Here is a 17,954-nt window from a genome sequence, read left to right on the forward strand (position 1 = left end):
AGCCTGACGCAAGCCCTAGTCCTTCTTAAATTAAGCTATTATAATATAAAATAACGAACACACTGGAAACCAATAATATAATTCAACTCCATGTAACTCGCAGTTAATTAATAAGTTAAGGTTTATTAAAATACATTTCAATAAATATTTACATTCAATTTTACATCATCTGAAGTTTGGTTTCGGTATTTCAACGGTGGGCCATGGCTCGTCCTTTACAAAATTTAAAGATCTAAGAAAATACGTTTGAACTTGAATACCCTCAAGGAGGTTAGCGTCACCCTCTTTTAATTTGTTCCTGGGCCTAGTTGGCCGTGGCCGCAACCTGTTTAGCAGCATCTGCGCAAATCCTGGCCTTTGTCCTGGCTTTGGGGTTGTCCGCTTTATCTTCACATCTTCAATGACGACCGCGTCGGGGTCTCCCGGGACTAGCTCTTGCCATTGCGCAAGGCCAATTTCTTTGATTTTCTTCTTGTTTACACACTGAACATAGGAATTGCTAGGAAAATAAAGTTCAAATAAGAAAGCTCAAATTTACAAATAAAATAGTTTACTTGTGGCTGTTGTGCGCTTTCATAGGAAATCTAGTGATCGTCAGCAAACCTTCCAAGTTGTCACACATAATCCGAGCCAAATTTGCCTTTTTCAGCTCATTCAACTGCTTTGGCGAGAAAGAGCTCATTTCGTTTTCGGCCTCGTACCACATTCGATCTCCGACCCGTAAATCGGCAAAAGTTTGGCCAATGATGCAGGCAAAGGTTGGCCCGACTAAGCCTCCAGGAACAGGCTTTTCTCCCATACCGCCGACAAAGAGATCAATGTCATCTACGTGACTAAAATTCCCAATTAATGCCCAAACTAGTGGACTCGGAGAAAAATTACTTATATAGTTGCGGCAATAGAGCTGCGTGCTTTGAAGACATGACATAGGTCAGGTCTTCCCACTTTTCGACTCTCCTCAAACCACATGGCTCACGCCAACTGTTATAAGGCATTAAGCCGTGATCCCTGCCTCGTTGGATGTTCATTGCGGCCAAATCCAGGCCCGGGTTGAATTCTGAAAAAAAATTATTTGAAAAAAATTATACTAAGAATAAATTCATAAAAGTACCAGGCGTTTCAAATAAATGATCAGTCAGTTCGCGGCTCATGGTGTGGTAAGAATTACGAGCCAGTTGACGACTCATTCCAATTAAAATGCGCTCCGGTGTGTTTGCAGCCATCACAATGCCAGGCTGGGCCAGTTCTTGGTGAAGAGTTTTGTCTAAAAAAATTAATTATAAAAATGTTCCTTTTAATTTAAGAGACATACTGTGCTGAAGTCGCTGGTGAAGTGCATTGCAGCGCCAAAATTTATCCTGCACCAAGGAGTGGCCGAATCTGTATGCTGCAGCAGCAAAAGAATTGGGAATGGTCGGGTCGACGGTTTCGTCATAACCTGTGTGGGTGCCGTTGAATTCAAACACTTTGTAGACATCTGGGCCTAAGAGGATGATTGCGCTTTAATATGAATTTTTTTATTTCAGTAGTTTAAATACCTAAAACAACAGGAAGGAACTCTCTTAATGTGATGTGCTGGATTTCGGCAATCACAATTCGTCGCGCCTCCTGGAAAAGCTGCTCGTCGCTCCAGGTTGGGTTGAGGCCGCTCAGAGCTTTGGCAACGCGGTTGTGCTCCCTGAGGAACAGAATGTGAAGGGAGGTCAGGCCTGGTTGTTCGTTGACTCTCAGGTCGCCTGCTTTCAGGCAGGGGTGGCGCTTTGATGCTCGACAGACGACTTGCTCGTCGGGAGGAGCTGGAGGAAGAAGGGGTTTGCTTTTCTTGCCGGGCATTGTGTTCAATTGGCCTGAAACGATAACAGGGTGAAAAATTATTTATTGTATTTGTGATTAAAAATGTTGATTTTTGGCTTAATATAGATTAAGATTAAAAAATATAATTTCAGGCAAAAAAAAACACCCATGGGTGAACGAATTTTAAATCATCAGTTTTTTCACGCCGTTTTCATGCGAGTATTAAACAGATAGAATATTCGAAATAATTGCAGAATGATTTTTTCATGCGACGACTCCCGACCAAATATTCCATTCTATTTAAGGTCTAATTTATTAAATTATTATTTATGAACGAAGCGGTTCTTTTTTTTTAAATTTTTTATCCCTCTTTGGAATACCTGACAAAATAATAACAGGGTCTGAACATTTAAAAACAAATTCAAAAAAATTAAATCATTTAACAATCAATTAACAATTTAATTTTACTTATTAAAATTAATTTGACATCCAAATGTTAATAATTTCTTTACCCTGATGGAAAAGGCGCAGCTCAAGCTGCCTCTCCTCGGAGCTGCCGTAGATGGTGGAGCCGTCGAGGAAGGCGGTCACAGCGTTTGCCTGCTGCCTGGCGCCGAAACCACAATCGTCTCTGGGCGCAGGGGCGGACCTGACGAAGTGCAAGCACCTGACCCCTCTCTTGGAGTAGTGCTGGTCGCTGGGGTCGACGGGGATGGGGTAGCACTCGGGGTGGCGCTGGTTGGGCTGCAGCTCGCCCGAGTTGTCGGCGCGGCAGCAAAGCGGCACCGAGCCGTTGAAGCCGTGGCTCTGCGGGGTGGCGATCATGTCGTGGTCGAGGAACTGGCCCCACTGCATCAGCAGGTGCGACGCCTTGCTGTCCGCGTCCGCCACCTTCTTGTCCTGCGGGTCGCGCAGAACCGCCACGCTGATGGTGCGCGCGCTCGGCAACTCGGCGCCGGTCACCGAGCGCCGCACCTCCTGGATGCCGTCGTTGTACGAGGGCGGAAGGAGCCGCCGATACGGAGTGAACGGCGCCCCGCGGTTCGAGAACCGCGGGTTGTTGCACCGACCGTCGGCCGAGCGGTACCGCTGCGGGGTGCGCGAGCACGGAAAGTCGCCCTTTCGAAGGGGACACTCGCGCAGAAGGGAGTTGGACGGACTGGCGCGGTTGTTACCAGTGAGTCTGCAATGAAATGTGCGATTTAATTATAAAATAAATTATTTTTACATTAAATATTTAAATTTCAAACCAAAGATGGCTGGCTTTTATTTTAAATTAATGTACTTGTAAAAATAGACAAACGCTAAACTTATAAATCAAAATATAAAATATTCTCCTTCAGTTCAGTTTAAGAATTCAAATAAAATAAATCTAGTTTAAAAAAATATTAGAATATAAGAACAATATAAGAAAAATAAAAGAAATTGATAAAATAATAAAGCTTTATGTAAATAAAAGTAAAAAATTTCTAAATTGCATTATTTAATTGTAAAAATTTACAGTTGAAATAATTATATGAAAATCGCTATCACGTCCCTGATTTTAATACAACTTTATGTACGACTCTTGAGGAAAACGAAAATTCTGAATATTTCACACAGTAAACTTTTGATAATTGAATGTTACTTTAATTGTGTGACAGAAAGTGTAAAGTATGCAAAATCTATGCACAGAGGACACTTTTTGCCTGCTTCAAAAAATTTCATATTGTTAACTCTCTTGCAAACTTGGGCGAAAGTTTGTATCTATACCAGCATACCATTGGGTAGTGCAAGTTGATTTTGATTGAAATTAAGAAATCACCACTCTTGAAAACATAAATTGTCAGCAATCTTTGCGTTATTTACTTTAAATAAACTTCAGCCGAGTACGCTTGGGGTAAATAGGCTCTAATTTCTTTTTCAATAAAACTAAACCCGCATGCCCTATTTTTTACTTCCCATGTTTTAAATAAATACAATCAGTTTTGGGTCAAACATGCAATTTTTTGCAAAGAAATGAGAGTATTCGTGATTAAAAAACTGTCTGAGCCTCTATTTAAATAATACGGGTGAAATAAATTCAGAGGTATTGTGTGCGAAAATCAGCATTACCGGTGCAGGCGCGAGAGTAGAATAAGTTCATATATTCAACGAGAATAATAATTGTAATGCAGGACGGAACGTGCTAGAAACTTGTCGGCGCGAACGGGGCCAAAGAGTCAGCGGCTGCACCGATCGAGGATACGCGCGCATTAACCCATACGCAAAACTCGTTTTAACCAACCTGAAGAGCGACTCCTTGAGGTGTTCCGAGGCGAGCAGGGTCGCGTGGGCGTACCTGGCCAGGGGCAGCGCCTTGCCGGGCTGCCAGTTGAACGAGGCCACCAGGGCCCCGGGGCTCCTCTTGGGCAAAAAGAGGCCCTCTTTGTACAGCTGCGGCTCGGTGACGTTGAACAACTGCAGCATCTGCTCCACGCCGAACTCAGACGCCGCCTTGACCACCACGGTGGAGCCCAAGGCCGACACCGGCTCTGGTTCGGCCGCGGGTTCCGGCTCGGGGAAAGGTTCTGGCTCAGGTTCAGGTTCGGGCTCAGGGCGAACCTCGTCCGGCCTGGAGAGCCATTCTTTCGGGGGATACAAGTTCTGGGAGTGAAAAGAGGGGCGGTGCTGTGCAAATTTGGGGGAGACCTGCGAGTCCCACGGGATCCGGTGCACCACCTGGACATCCGGGAGGGGCACCAGTTGCCATTCGGTCTCTGCAGGGTCCTCCTCGGCCTCGATCGGGTCGAGACGGGTGGGGAGGCGCCCCTGAGTGTCATTGGCCGGGAGGCACTTGACAGGGAGCCAGGTCGGGGCGAGGGTTGTGGCTTCCGAAGGGGTGGTCCGATCTGGAGGGATGATTTCGGTGATGGCCGAGGGCGCCAGAGGAGCCAAGGGCACCCATTCCGGTTCCTCGGGGGTTAGTTTGGGGGTGGGGTTGAGGTCGGAGCGCCCCTCCACCTCCACCGCCGGCGAGTAGTTGAAGAGGCGGCTGAGGAAGGGCGGCAGGGTGAAGGGGTGCGCTGGCCCCGCCAACCACAGCAGCAAGAGGAGCAACCTGCGAACAAGAAGAGAAGAGAGAGAGAGTCAGTTGGGACGAGGCGCCGTGCGAAAAGCGAGTTACCGTAGTGGCATCAGGAAGCGAAATGACGAAAGGAGGCAACGACACCCGCCGCCTGCCTTTCTCGCTCGCACGCTCTTTATTTTCAGAGGATTATTATATTGGGGAGCGATTGCATCTTTCACGAGAGAGTCACGCATTATGGTATGGTAAACACAAGAGTGTGTACCGTAAGCCCATCGGCCTAGCGACGACGGGATGAGTAATTTCGGAAAAAGCAAGGAGTTAACTGTAATGCCCTTTCGTTGTTGTAGGTTGTGGGAGAGCGGCGGGAAGAATGGGATTTTTTTTCAAAATTGCACCTCCGTCGCGCTCTGATTGCTGCCGTGTGTTTTAAGTTAATGACCGACTAATTAGCGGCGTGTTAATGGCATGCAAATCGCTGCCACGCTCGTTTGGATATAAAATTCGCTACCGGTCGTAGACTGTTAACAAAAGGACACGTATTGTGACAGCGTTTAATTAAAAATGACATGTTAATTTATGGTGCCAATTTACATGGAAAAAATTTTAAAATGGCCTAAGAATTAAAAAGCATTTTAGAAAAAAAATATTCAATTTCATGAAAATATTTGATATCCCTATTTAATAATTTATTTTCAAAGAAATTCAAAAGGGCTCCAAAAGATTCAAGATGGTTTATATAGTATTTAAAAATTTAAAGGGCCATTTGAAATGAAAAACTTTGTAAGTTTATTACGCAAAGTTATTGCAGATTGCTTTATTTCAATCTTCTTTTAGAGGCTGGCTTGAAGATTTGCAGTTACCCCCCATATATTACTATGAAAATTTGAAAATTATGCAAAAAAAAATTATTTAAAGAGCTCAACAGAAACATTAATTTTTAAATTTAACCCCTTGATCACATAAAATTTAAACCTTGGTTGGAACAAAAATTGAGCTATATCGCGAATTAACAACCAGATAAGCACCTGATTTTTCAAATTTCTCCTTATTCAACACATTTTGATTTTTGCAAATTATTAAAAATATAATTTCTGAATTTCATTTTTCTACCAGCAGAAAAATTTTCCTTTCATAAGAATAAAAAATTGAAATATGTCAAGTAGAAAAAGAACATTGATAATACTAAAAACTACAAACTAGATTTTATAGATCGCCAGAGGAAAGGGTTTGCGAGTTTTTCCTGTCTGTTGGGCGCATCTGGCGTGTTTATAGCCAAAATGCGGCGGGACTTTTGCTTTCACCGGCAATTAACCCGAATGATGAATTTGCTGCATTTTGCACCGTTAGTGTGTGTTTGTGCAAGAAGCAAGTGTGAGCGTTCGTTCCACACATCTGACTGCCCGTCGTCACTTTCCTACCTCACTTTACTGCTGCTGCTTTTTGCGGCCGCGCTCGGCCGCGCTCATCGACGATATGGCGGAGACGGAGCCGAAAAGCAGTTTGGCCGTCACCTGCACCCGTCTCGGTTGTTGGCCGCTGCCGCCGCCGGTGGCCGCCTGCTTGGACGAGGAGGAAGCGGAGGCAGCAGAGTCCTTGTCCATGGCCGGCTGTTGAATGAGCCGCCTAGAGTAACACGGTCAGCTGACCCCCACCAGGACCTGCTTTTTCACTAAGTCACTGAGTCAAACAGTTAGTCGGTCACCTCGATTTTCAGGTAAAAGGGCCAGCGTCGCCTGCGCCAAACGCAGCACCGTCTGCTCGTTCGCCTGCTCGACCAGGGGGTGCAGGTCACCGTCTACCAAAATAAACAAACATGTATATTTTTATTTACAAACTGGTATATACATTTTTGTGCTGGCCGCGCGCGTAGCAACAGATAAGAAACCTGTTGATTCGCACGATTTTTGTGTTTATTGAAACCAGGTTAAAATTAAAAATGTTATTTACGGAAAAGGAGTTTTATAATTAAAATTCGAGCCCGGAACATCTCCAGCTGCCACGTTTGATTAGTTTCATCGACTCGACCTGACCTCAATATTTTTTCTCATGAAGCACGTGGATCATGTAAAAAAAAACCAGGTGCTGGGAAGAGACGTGCTCAGCACGTATAGCGGCGCATTTTTTGTACTATTTGCAAATCGGTTCTCTCAATACAAGACTATTTAATAGTCACTTCTTCTTTAAATAATAGTGTACATAAAGTTTTATAGGTCAATGAAATTTGTTTATAAAAAAAATGCGCTCAGGTTTAATTTTAACAAAATTCAGCTCTATTGATCACACCTTAGGTCCCGAATTTATTATTCCTGCTAGTTTGTCGCAAATAAAATATTCTAGGTCTGACCGAGGCGCTCAGGTTTAATTTTAACAAAATTCAGCTCTATTGATCACACCTTAGGTCCCGAATTTATTATTCCTGCTAGTTTGTCGCAAATAAAATATTCTAGGTCTGACCGAGGCGCTCAGGTTTAATTTTAACAAAATTCAGCTCTATTGATCACACCTTAGGTCCCGAATTTATTATTCCTGCTAGTTTGTCGCAAATAAAATATTGTTGGTCTGACGGAGGCGCTCAGGGACACCGAAAATATGCCGTTTTATCAAAATATATAAGTACGCAAACTAAACCAATGCACCCCACGATGATTTGTACAAAACGTTCAGTTAGTTTTTTGTTAGACCTGTCTCCCTTTAATCTCGCGGCCTAACAAGGCTGCTGAGCAAAGAGTGAACATTCCGGCTAGCGACGGTTAGAATCATCTTTATTATTAACCGTCAAGAGGTTTTCTTTCCATTTATTCAGCACGACGGTGTAAGGAAGCACCCTGCTGAAAGATTCCTGTTACATTGAAAAATGACTGCGAGATGCTGCGGCCGCTCTCTTTACACGCGTCGGTGTAAAAAGTAACTGCATACGCTAATGTGCATACGTGCATACAATCGCTATTTGTTCGCATTGATTTCCGAGCACCATTCGCACAACCTACGCCGCGACCGCCGCCAAGCACCGTACATACAGTGCAATTTATTCAAGCAGAGGCGTGTGCTACGGATTACACGGTGAAGGGTTATTTATCTTTCAAGACTTTGAACTTCACAGATTTCATTACTATTCAGCATTCTCATAAAAAATGTTTTGAGAAATTTTTTTTAAGTTATTTATTTGAAAAATTAAAATTATTTTGTTTGGATGTTCCCATATTTTTTTCCCTTGACTAGCGTGAAATTATTGTGAAAAACCGTCGAAAAAATATGTAATTGAATCATCCTACTCCATCGTCAGTCACCCAGTTTTCGCAATCGTCACGGATCAGCGGACCAGTTTTTTTAGCTCCATTATCTGATTTACCTTAGGCGGCTTGTAAAGATCGCCTGCTTCTCCCAACCAATATGCTCATGTGTCAAATAAATCGTGCAAAATTCGCAAAAAAAAATTCATCAGATATTTCCATTAGTTTTTACTAAATTTAATTACCAATTACTTATTAATTTTCAATTTTATGAGTTATCCTGTAATAGAAACTCTAGCAGCCTAATAATATGAAGAAAAAAATGAATCGCCACCAAATTTGTCCGTTTGTGTGCTAGAAATCCAAATGAGGCTTCTCCGTTCTCCTTTTTATTGAAGTTTGTAAATAAATCAGATATATTTGAGGATGAAATGAAAATATAATAAATATATAAATAAATTATATTGATGAAATTTAATTTCGTCTGCAAATTTAAAATATATTTAATTTATTATTGTTGAAAAATAAGTTAATGATGATATTGAGCTTGATTGGAGTTAATAAATGGTCTTGGTTGGTGTTTATATGTTGAATAAACTTTAACCTATTGAGGAATTGCTCCCAAAAATTTGAACTTTGTAATAGTAGAAATAAGAAAATAAATATAATATTTAAATGCAATTCTTTCCCCACCATCTTAATTTATTTCATCCTCTTCCATGATCTTTTCGTAAAATGAAAAAGTTCAATAGAATTATTTCCTTAGGCCAGCATCAAAAACGTAAAGACAGGAAATGACCAAGTAGTAATTTTTGATAAACAAAAACAAATCAAATTTTATTTGACTTGATGTAAGATGTTGTGTATTGTATATTTCATTGTATCTGAATGGAGAATAAATAAATAAAATAAAATAAATAAATGAAAATTTGACTTACATAAAATTGATGTGATGGGCACCACTTCCAGAAGCTGCACAACTTCCATCTTAACCTCATCCTGCTTTCCAGTGTATGGGCACACATAAGGCATTTCTCTTGTGTTGGGCACAGACAAAGCGCAGGCCAGCTGGTCGCTGAAGCCCTTGTAGCCGTGGAACTCGAATGTGCATCCCAGAGGCGTAACTTCAGTTAAGACACACTTGTCGAATTGTTGAGTCAACAAAACAAGAATCCCGACGTCTACATAGGTCAGCAGGGTAAAGCCGCTGATGCAGAAATCCTTTCCTCTCTCCAGGGCGTCCAAGGCTGTCTTAAGACGAGGCCTGTAGTTTCCCTTGGCAGTAAAATAGGCACCTTCGGGCTTTTCAATTGGCACATTCAGGAAACGGCAGAAGTGGTAAAGTTTGAGCAGCCAAGGAGGAAGGAACTTGGAGTTGATCACAATTTCAAAAACTTTGCCGTATTTGATACGAGTACCAACGTTGATCACAGGGACGACGGCAGGAGTCTTCAGATTGATTTTACTGATGGTAGGGATGATCATTTTAAGAATTTCCTGTGCATTTGACGAGTCCTTTTCCGTAAGGGATTTTCGCATCATTTTTATTTTGTGGTTTGACCAGGGACAGCTGGGTGGACTCAAATGACGGTAATTGTCCCTCGGAGCTACTGTGGCATCAATGCGGTTCATCGGGCCAAATCTCTCGACAAACTCCTCAGCAATCTTGGTCTGCAGGCTTCGTATCTTCTGCTCAACACTTTTGGGCATTTCTTTGTAAAGCCTGATATTCTTTTCAATTGCTTCCACCTGAAATCACAATTAATTGAATAAAAATAAAAATTATCTATTTAAATTTGGTTTGAAAAAATTTTTTAAAAAGAAACACCCAAAGAACTCAAGAATTTAGCGAGTTTCCAAGTCTTCAATTAAAAAATCACACCTGCAAATCACAGAAGAATTGGGCTCCCGATGCAACTCGTTGCAAAAATTCATTAGGCATTGATGCCAGAACTGGAGATTCCTTTTTGCAAGCTTCCCAAATCCTTTTGATTGAGTTGCGCAGGGGCAGGCCCTGAAAGTCCTGGCAGACGACGTAAACCTCTGAGTTTCCCTCCTTGCTGCAGACAGGCTTGATTGCCGTCACTCTCTTGAAATGTGCGCATAACGTGTAAAGCAGGCTGCAAGTGGTGGGACTGAACCAAGTGAAAGTTTTTATCACAAAAGATCCTCCTTTCCACAGACTTTGCAGAGCAACAGCAGTTTCGCACCACAACAGTTGGGCCACAGTCTCTTCTTGGAGTTGAGGCAGTTCCTGACAATCGACACTTCCGTCTGCCGTCACAAGATGATACCGCTCCCTGTGCCCAAGAGCTATTCTGGTGTCCTCGTCTTTAATATTTCCAGTTTTGTCTGGACCAAAGTCCCATTTGTCAATGGTTCGAACAATGAATCTATCATCCGAAACCATAGTAGTGCCATCGTTGCCTTCGTAATGAGGATTCAAAGAAGACGCCTTCCAATGCCACTGTAAAAATTAAGATATATTTTAATTTTAGTATTCTAACTAAATTAATTTTGTTAATCATACCTTAAGATTATCATTATTCGTTCTAATGTAATGGTTGAGGGCAGTGACAAACGCACCAGGAGCTTCACACAAATGCAGCGTTCTGAATATTTCATCTTCTTGACTCAATATTGCCGAATGCTCTTTATCGTCGCTTCTTTCAATACATTGGCTGAAGAGATCAAAAGTGTCCAAGATTTGGTAAAATTTGAGCCAAGCTTGGGTCAGCAGTTCTGGGTCGCATGTTTTCTGCACAAACCATTTTACCTTGCCAGCAGGATTGATGAACTTTGTGTGTTCATGCCACTTATTAAGATTTAAAAAGTTCAACCTGGACTTTGTGGTCTCCAGTTGAATTCGAGCAGACTGGAAAATTAATTTTTTTTTTATGAGAATTCACGTTGAGTTGGAAAAATTTACATATGGTTGACTTGCAATTCTGGGCCACTTTTTTCAAATTGGCAATTTTCTAAATATTTACAACAGAGGGGAATGTGGTTGTATACAAATAACAGGGATTACCTTTATTTAAACCATTTCTGAATATGCAATTAATTACAATTTATCAGATTATTGGAATAAATTAAGAATTTCGATATCCTTGTAACTTTTGATTCTGGGCCACTAACTTTCATTTCTGGCCACACTTCCTTTTAATTCTGGACCATCTTGTGATAAAAACAAAAGGCCCAGAATTGAAAGTGGCACTCACAACTCTGGGCCACTTACTTTCAATTCTGGACCGTCTTTTTTACATGATAAAACAAATGGCCCAGAATTGAAAGTAAAACTCACAATTCTGGGCCGCCCTTCTATGAACCCTATGTAGTGAACTAAATGGTCCAGAATTGAAAGTATCCCTCACAATTCTGGGCCCCCACCTGAGAAAAAACAAGTAATTATTAAATATTTAATACACGGATCGCTGTGAAATTTGACTTAATTTGAAGATTGAATGATCAAAAGATTAAACAAAAGCTTTTAACTAAAAAATTTTAATTTATTAATATAAAACATTGGATGCGAAAATTTTGCAAATATCCATTGCTCTAAACTTCCCATTTCTTTTAGATGTTTACTACATAATTTTTTATATAATTAGGGGAGTTATTGTAAAAAACAACAATAGATAATGTAAGGAACCACTGCACATTGCAAAACAACAGTTACCATCCCCAAGTTTTGTGCTTTCTCAAGAAAAACTCATTTTGATGGCCCAGAATTGAAAGTGGCCCAGAATTGCAAGTCAACCATACCCGTAAATGATCGCAGCCATCCAGGCAATCATCAGTATCTTCAAAAACAAGTTCTTTTGGTGGGGTGAAGTTGTCAGCGTCATATCGCAATTGGAATATTTTGTTGAACTGTCGATTCACCTCAAAGTCCATGATAATTATGGCAATTGAAAATTATCTCTGGAAAAATAAGACACTATAATAACTGATATATTAATATAAAGATTTTAGATACTGTCATCAATAAATCTAAGGGGCTGTCTTCCTACATGCAAAGTCCCGCTACCAGTTTTTTGTCTCTGGCTTGTTTTGTTTTGGTTGGACTTGAGTCCGGCTTCAAACTTCTTTTGGCTTCAAATGCCTGCATTTATGTTGCCAACTTTACTGCAGCCATACCAACATGAACGTTTAGCCGCCGGCGCCGTTCAACACATTTTTAGCAGAATACACGGTGCGGTGAATTAACGCACAGGGACAAGCGTCAATGTTTCAGAAACAAACGCGCGCTTAATAAAGGAACTATGAAGTTCTGTTGAGGGTTGTGAGTATTCAGATATGTTGTCATTTCATTTTTTAAACTTTAAATATCATATAAAAATGATACCAGTAGTGAAATATTTTATGCAGCAACTTTATGCTGAATCTCTTATTAAATAAATTTTGCATTCGTTCGCATAAAAAATTAAACTGTTGATTAGTATGGAGTTGAAGAACTGATTTTTTAAGGATTTTCAATGATTTACAAATTTTCATAGTATTTGTCAATTAAATGAAATCTAAAAGACTGAAGTTGCAATTGAAGAAAAATCAAGGAGTATTACATTTGACTTGCGTTTTATTCAATCTACAACAAAATCGGGAATTAAGATAATTTTTTTTTATTTCTTGTGTTTCTTCTTTTTCTTCCTCTTGGTTTTCTTTTCCTCCTCAGAAGACGATTCACTATCTTCTGTACTGTGATGTTTTTTCTTCTTGGCCTTCTTTTTCTTCTTCTTCTTCTTTTTGTGCTCCTCTGAGTCGGAACTGCTGCCACTTGATGACGAACTAGTCTTTTTCTTGATCCTCTTTTTCTTTTCTTTCTTGTGCTTCTTCTTTTTGCTCGTCTCTGTCTCCGGCTCATCAGTTGATTTCCTCTTTTCTGCTTTTTTAACAACCTTCTCCACTTTGTTAACTACGGGCTCCTCAACTGTAATCTGATAATAGAAAAATTACAATAATGAGAACATTTGACATTCAGAAATTTTGTACGCTCACATTTACTTGGATATCTTCTGGTGCCTTTGCATCTAAAAAGACTTTCCTCTCAGGTCGGATGGCGTTGATGGCCTTCTTGAAGATGGCATTTTCCGCTCTCTTTAACACCTCCACAGTGACAGACTTTTCTTCCTCTTGGCACTTTGCAGGCTCCTCTCTGGAGGTTTCCTGTTCTTCTTCGCTATGCTCCCATTTGGAGGGCTCAGGTAAAATTTCTGGCTTAGCAGGCTCTTCTGCCTTTTCCTCAACCTTAGGCGGCTCTGCAACTACAAGAATTAAATGATTAATTGATTAAATATTTTTGATTCAGCAAAGCCTTACCCTCTTTGACTGGTTCTGGCTCGTCCTTTGGTTCCTCCTCGGCAGTTGTAGTGTCGGGTGCCTCACCTTGCTGTTTTTCCTCCTCGTCCTCTCCTTTGGAAACTTTCGGTGTTTTGCTTTTCTTTTTCTTCTCCTTGTCCTTTTCCTTGTGTTTCTTCTTTTTAGAGCCCACACTCTCCCTCCTTTTCTTTTTCTCTTTTGTTTTAGTTTCCTTTTTCTCCTCGGGTTCGGGCGACGACTTTTTGGCAGACGAATCATGCTTTGCCTTTTTAATGTTTAACAGAGTCCTGAAGTCCTCTATGTCCTTCTTCGGCGTTTCCTCTTTTTCAACCACAAACTTTTCAGGCTCTTTGTGCAGTCTTTCGCTACTCTCTGGCTCCCTGTGGACTTCGCGCTCTTCAACCTCCCTGGGCGGCACTCGCTCCTTCTCATGCCGCTTGAATGGCTTGTGATCCTCCACTGCTCGAGAACGGGAATGTTTTTCGTGACGTTCGACAAACTTCTCAGGCCGCTCTACGAATTTCTCGTGCCTCTCAGGATACTTTTCAACTGCGTATTTGTCCACATACTTCTCCGGAGGCTTCTCGTAATACTTATCCGGCCGCTCCAACAAGTACTTGTCCGGTCTATCGATGAACTTGTCCGGCCTTTCCATGTACTTGTCTGGCCTGTCTAAGTACTTTGGCCCACGATCCATGTACTTGTCTGATCTATCCATGTACTTATCCATGTGCTTTTCCGGCCGCTCCATGTATTTATCAGGCCTGTCTGCGTAGCGAATGTGAGGAGGTGGAGATCTTGAGTGTCTGCTGGGTCGGAGAGCAAGCGGACGCATGTGCCTGGTCGGGCTTGGGGACATGGAGAAAGACCTTGACCTTTGGCGACGCATGATGGGTGATCGTGATCTGTAAACATTTTGCAGAAAAAGAATTAGTTTTGGAAGTTAATTTTATTGGAATATATAATATGGAATAAAAAGATTATGGATTAAGACTCACATTATGATATTAAACCTGTAAAATAAATATGTTAAAACCACAAGCTAATTCAATATAAAAATATTGAAGTTTCTCTTCTCTTGTTCGTGGAATTAATTTAAATCAAGGCAAATTAAGTTAAACGTACCTGGACCGGGAGTATTTCTTATTAGGCGTCTTTCTCTTCATGCCCATCAACGGGGGTGGCGACCTTCGCAACTTAGGTGACCGTGACCTGGGTGATCTGGCCTTGGGTGACCTCGACCTCCTCATCTGCCTCTGGGGTGAAAAAGACCTTTCCCGGCGCCTTCGCCTTTGCTCATCCTTTTCCCTCAGGATGCGGTTGAAGGCATCCAGCGGGTCCTCGATGAGAGGCGGTCGATCAAACCGCTGCTGTCGGAAGGGTCGTCCACCTTCATAAGGGTAATTATTGAACTCTGGCTCTCTGCGGCCGTAATACTGGCCACTCTGGCCCCTGAAAGGAGGACGGTGACCTTGGCCGTAAGCCATGGGAGGGGGACCTTGGGGTGGTGGTCCTGGAGGGGGGTAGTTGGGAACGTAATGGTCGTCCACCCCGGGAGGAGGAGGCGCGTGGTAGGACATTAGCGGACCCACTGGTCGTTCCAAGAGGTGGGTTGAGGATGGGGGCATTGGGTTCATGGAGAGGAGGGGTTCGTCATGGGTAGGGGTGTCCTCTCGGTATCGCCGTCTGGGTGGGGTGCGGCTCCGCTCGTCCAGCCGAGAATCGGGGGTCATATCTCGCTCCCTTTCTGGTGGCTCCTCAGACTTGGGCGTCGGTGTCCTCGAGATAGGATCCAATTTTGGAGATGTCTCCTCTTTGGTCTCTTCTTCTTTCACTGGGGATTGCATTTTGACGTGTTCGGGGAATAGCATTGGGAGTCGGAGAGGTTTGCTGTAGCCGGTGTCATTACGGAACTTGGCAACTGAATTCCTGAGGAAGCGGTTGGGCAGTAATGTGTCAGGTGAAACACCTTTGTCCTTACAGTCCGGACACTCGTGTTCCTCACTCTCTAAAAGAGCGCTTCGAATGCCTGAAACAGGCAGTAAAATTCATGGTTAACAGTTTGAATAGTGTCTAAGTACACAATTTTCCAACTTCAATCTAAGTAATATAGTGTTTTTAATAAGAAGCCATCAACACAGTAAATACCTAATGAAGTAAATTAATAAATTTATTAGATTATTTTACCCAATTAGTTTTAATTAACAACAAAGTAAGTTTTACTAACTAAATGATTTTGTTCAATTATTTAATTTAGCAATGCACCCCGAATAAATTCCCTCTCAACTTAGGAAAAAAATGAAAGTTTATTTAGACATTTAGTCTTCAATTAATATATTTTATTATTAAGTCAAATAATCCAATTCTAACAGCAACTTCAATAAAACAAGGAAAGTTATATGTCCAATTTATATAAATTTGTTTGAAAATGGTATCACAGCAAAAAGCTTTTATTGCAAAATGCAAGAAGGGGGCAAACAGAAATTTTTAAGTAGGTTGTTCTGTGTTAAAATTACCGTAACAGGATATTTATTTTGTATTCTATTCGACAAGAATGACTTTGAAGGGCGCAAGGGCACTTACATTCATCACAAAACGAGTTGCCGCAGCAAGGTATCATGACAGCATCGGTGAGCAAATCCTCACATATGCTGCAGACCAGGTCTTCAGGGAGCTCGGGTTTGACCTCGACAGGACATTCTCCCTCCTCAAACGCCGGCCGCTCCTTCTTCTGCTCCTGGTACGCTTCGTGGTCTATTGCTGGCACAGCGTAGCTACCAGTTGGTGTTATCATGGCGCCTGGAACGAGTGGACCTGCCACCGGCACCATAAAACTCCGCGGAATGCCTGTGCTTTTCTTCACTTCTGCCAGTGGTTCCTGCAGACAAAATATAAAATTCAATCAGGTCAAGGAAAAAGTTATCATAATTAAATTAAATTTTGCTTCAACTTACCCCGAACTCTTTCGTCAGTGGACAATTTTTTATCCAGTGGCCGCTTTGGTGACATCGATGGCAACGGTAGTGGCCAGGCACCTCCCCTATTTGGCTCGAACCTTTGATCCTCATGTAGCTAATTTAAAACATGAAAATAAGAAGAGAAGTTAATTTTTATAACAAGAAAAACCAACTCACTTGCTAGGGTCGTAATCAGAGGTGGCCTGTTTCATCATGGCCTTTATTTTGTCCTCTTCGCTTGCATCCACACTCGAAAGGTCCCCAGTCTGCGGACAAAAGGAGATTTATTTTAAATGAAATGCTAAGCAAGAAAACCATTTTGCATTCGTACCTTGACCAGTCTGGAATGGCCTTGATCCTGACTGTCATCCGCCTGTAGGTACATCAAAAACAAGGGTCAAATTATGCAATCGTGAGCAACTCTCCAAACGTGATCGATTTATTGTTACATTCATTTAGAGCTCACAAGTGCATTTACATGTAAAGTACAAAAATAAAGAATGGAAAGCATGAAAGTGAGGAAGGGACTCGGCTTCACTGATAATCCAAATATTTCTCAAAAAAATAAGGTGAAATTTATTTTTTTGTGTTCTACACACTGAAAAAGAGAAATTAAAACACTCAAAAGCACATACTGTCGCCTTGTTTAGCGCTTGCGATGACGCAGCCGCCTCTCGTGCCCTAGGGTAAGGATGAAGCAAAATTAGAATATTTGTTATTGCATTCGCCATTGGTCTATTTATTTACCATATCCGTTTCTGGTGAGCAGTTAGAGGAACTCTGGCCACAATTAATGACGTATTTTTCGGTATCAGCGTCAAGTCATCTCCGTACACTGAGAATGAGTTAAAATTTAATCTAATTTCTTACAAAAATATATTGAGAATTTCAAGTTGGTTTTAGAATTTGATATAATAATCATGCATTTTGAAATAGCTTTGCTGACATTTTATGTTTAAAATCTCGCAAAATGCAAAATGGCAATTACGTAAAAGTTTAACCTTCAAAATTCTTTACAGCCGGTGATGTTTATCATTGCACTATCAAAAATTGAAAACAATAAGGCAGATTATTTTAGTGACTATGGTTGTAATGCTATTGTTGTGCTGGAAATTTCGCTGATTTCAATTGTTGTTATAAACACACCTTCCTTGGTTTGAGCATTTGTGACCTGAAGGTCGAAGTCGGTTGTTTTTCCGAATCGCTTTTGATGGCAGACGGACTTTTTGAATTCGCCGACCGAGATGTGAAGGCCGTCGAAAGTGACCGTGTCGAAATCGAGCGCCGACTTGAATTTGTAATGCACGGACATGGTGAGCCGGCAATCGTCACGCTAAGTTCTGAAACTGAAAAATCAACTTGATTCGCGAATTCTAGCAGAGAAAATGCTGTCGACGCGGACAAATGAAATTCATGAACACTTTTAAAAGAACTTACAGAGTTTCGGAGGTCCGGAAGATAATAAAAACTTAAATCACTAAATCACTAACACACTCAGCCATCTTCAAGTTCAAGTTGTTTTCATGCAGGCAGGCCTCGATGTTTTGTTGTTTCCCGCAGCGTTTGCTCATAGTGGCGCTGCACTCGGTTCGGTCAACAGCTTTG

General features: G+C 41.6%; 4 protein-coding genes across 6 annotated transcripts; all 4 read right to left on the reverse strand.

Annotated features, from left to right (window-relative positions):
* Nucleotides 1–97: 97 nt before the first annotated feature.
* LOC132194415 (peroxidase-like) lies at nt 98–5,116 on the reverse strand. Its single transcript, XM_059615670.1, has 9 exons — nt 5,106–5,116; nt 4,061–4,873; nt 2,307–2,977; nt 1,539–1,847; nt 1,313–1,483; nt 1,112–1,264; nt 883–1,057; nt 555–833; nt 98–499 (listed from the first exon to the last, which is right to left on the reverse strand). The coding sequence occupies exons 1-9, from the start codon at nt 5,114–5,116 to the stop codon at nt 166–168; spliced, it is 2,916 nt and encodes a 971-aa protein (XP_059471653.1). The 3' UTR covers nt 98–165.
* Nucleotides 4,733–6,444, reverse strand: LOC132194485 (uncharacterized). Its single transcript, XM_059615789.1, has 2 exons — nt 6,262–6,444; nt 4,733–4,873 (listed from the first exon to the last, which is right to left on the reverse strand). The coding sequence occupies exon 1, from the start codon at nt 6,442–6,444 to the stop codon at nt 6,268–6,270; it is 177 nt and encodes a 58-aa protein (XP_059471772.1). The 3' UTR covers nt 4,733–4,873; nt 6,262–6,267.
* On the reverse strand, nt 6,365–12,179 carry LOC132194482 (cap-specific mRNA (nucleoside-2'-O-)-methyltransferase 2). 3 transcript variants are annotated; one of them, XM_059615785.1, is made up of 7 exons: nt 12,053–12,179; nt 11,839–11,997; nt 10,604–10,948; nt 9,956–10,540; nt 9,012–9,822; nt 6,546–6,638; nt 6,365–6,501 (listed from the first exon to the last, which is right to left on the reverse strand). In XM_059615785.1, exons 2-7 carry the CDS (start codon nt 11,968–11,970, stop codon nt 6,467–6,469), a joined length of 2,001 nt encoding a protein of 666 aa, XP_059471768.1. In that variant the 5' UTR covers nt 11,971–11,997; nt 12,053–12,179; the 3' UTR covers nt 6,365–6,466. The 3 variants fall into 3 exon arrangements, with proteins under 3 accessions (XP_059471768.1, XP_059471769.1, XP_059471770.1); XM_059615786.1 differs by having other exon boundaries at nt 12,087–12,162; XM_059615787.1 differs by having other exon boundaries at nt 6,498–6,638; nt 11,839–11,995; nt 12,053–12,156.
* A 465-nt stretch (nt 12,180–12,644) lies between these two features.
* On the reverse strand, nt 12,645–17,947 carry LOC132194209 (E3 ubiquitin-protein ligase RBBP6). The gene is made up of 12 exons (XM_059615358.1): nt 17,787–17,947; nt 17,496–17,695; nt 17,097–17,184; nt 16,985–17,030; nt 16,681–16,722; nt 16,527–16,615; nt 16,347–16,464; nt 15,976–16,270; nt 14,518–15,421; nt 13,393–14,297; nt 13,072–13,337; nt 12,645–13,010 (listed from the first exon to the last, which is right to left on the reverse strand). The coding sequence occupies exons 2-12, from the start codon at nt 17,659–17,661 to the stop codon at nt 12,696–12,698; spliced, it is 3,234 nt and encodes a 1,077-aa protein (XP_059471341.1). The 5' UTR covers nt 17,662–17,695; nt 17,787–17,947; the 3' UTR covers nt 12,645–12,695.
* Between the last annotated feature and the right edge of the window lie 7 nt (nt 17,948–17,954).

Source organism: Neocloeon triangulifer, unplaced genomic scaffold (genome assembly GCF_031216515.1).
Source record: "Neocloeon triangulifer isolate White Clay Creek 2 clone unplaced genomic scaffold, ASM3121651v1 ptg000006l, whole genome shotgun sequence".
Taxonomy (NCBI): Eukaryota; Metazoa; Arthropoda; class Insecta; order Ephemeroptera; family Baetidae; genus Neocloeon; species Neocloeon triangulifer.

What these genes read in the sequence shown, in the direction of transcription:
- LOC132194415 (XM_059615670.1), bottom strand. An exon ending in GTTCCTTCCTGTTGTTTTAG is followed by an intron (nt 1,484 to 1,538) that starts GTATTTAAACTA and finishes TCATCCTCTTAG; the next exon opens with GCCCAGATGTCTACAAAGTG. An exon ending in AAAGCGCACAACAGCCACAA is followed by an intron (nt 500 to 554) that starts GTAAACTATTTT and finishes TTATTTTCCTAG; the next exon opens with CAATTCCTATGTTCAGTGTG.
- LOC132194485 (XM_059615789.1), bottom strand. Translation starts at nt 6,444, where the DNA reads ATGGACAAGGACTCTGCTGCCTCCGCTTCCTCCTCGTCCAAGCAGGCG.
- LOC132194482 (XM_059615785.1), bottom strand. Translation starts at nt 11,970, where the DNA reads ATGGACTTTGAGGTGAATCGACAGTTCAACAAAATATTCCAATTGCGA. An exon ending in GCCCATCACATCAATTTTAT is followed by an intron (nt 6,639 to 9,011) that starts GTAAGTCAAATT and finishes TTATTTTGGTAG; the next exon opens with ACGGTGACCTGCACCCCCTG. An exon ending in CCTTTTACCTGAAAATCGAG is followed by an intron (nt 6,502 to 6,545) that starts GTGACCGACTAA and finishes GTGAAAAAGCAG; the next exon opens with GTCCTGGTGGGGGTCAGCTG.
- LOC132194209 (XM_059615358.1), bottom strand. Translation starts at nt 17,661, where the DNA reads ATGTCCGTGCATTACAAATTCAAGTCGGCGCTCGATTTCGACACGGTC. An exon ending in GCCATTCCAGACTGGTCAAG is followed by an intron (nt 16,616 to 16,680) that starts GTACGAATGCAA and finishes TTTTGTCCGCAG; the next exon opens with ACTGGGGACCTTTCGAGTGT. An exon ending in CACTGACGAAAGAGTTCGGG is followed by an intron (nt 16,271 to 16,346) that starts GTAAGTTGAAGC and finishes TTTTGTCTGCAG; the next exon opens with GAACCACTGGCAGAAGTGAA.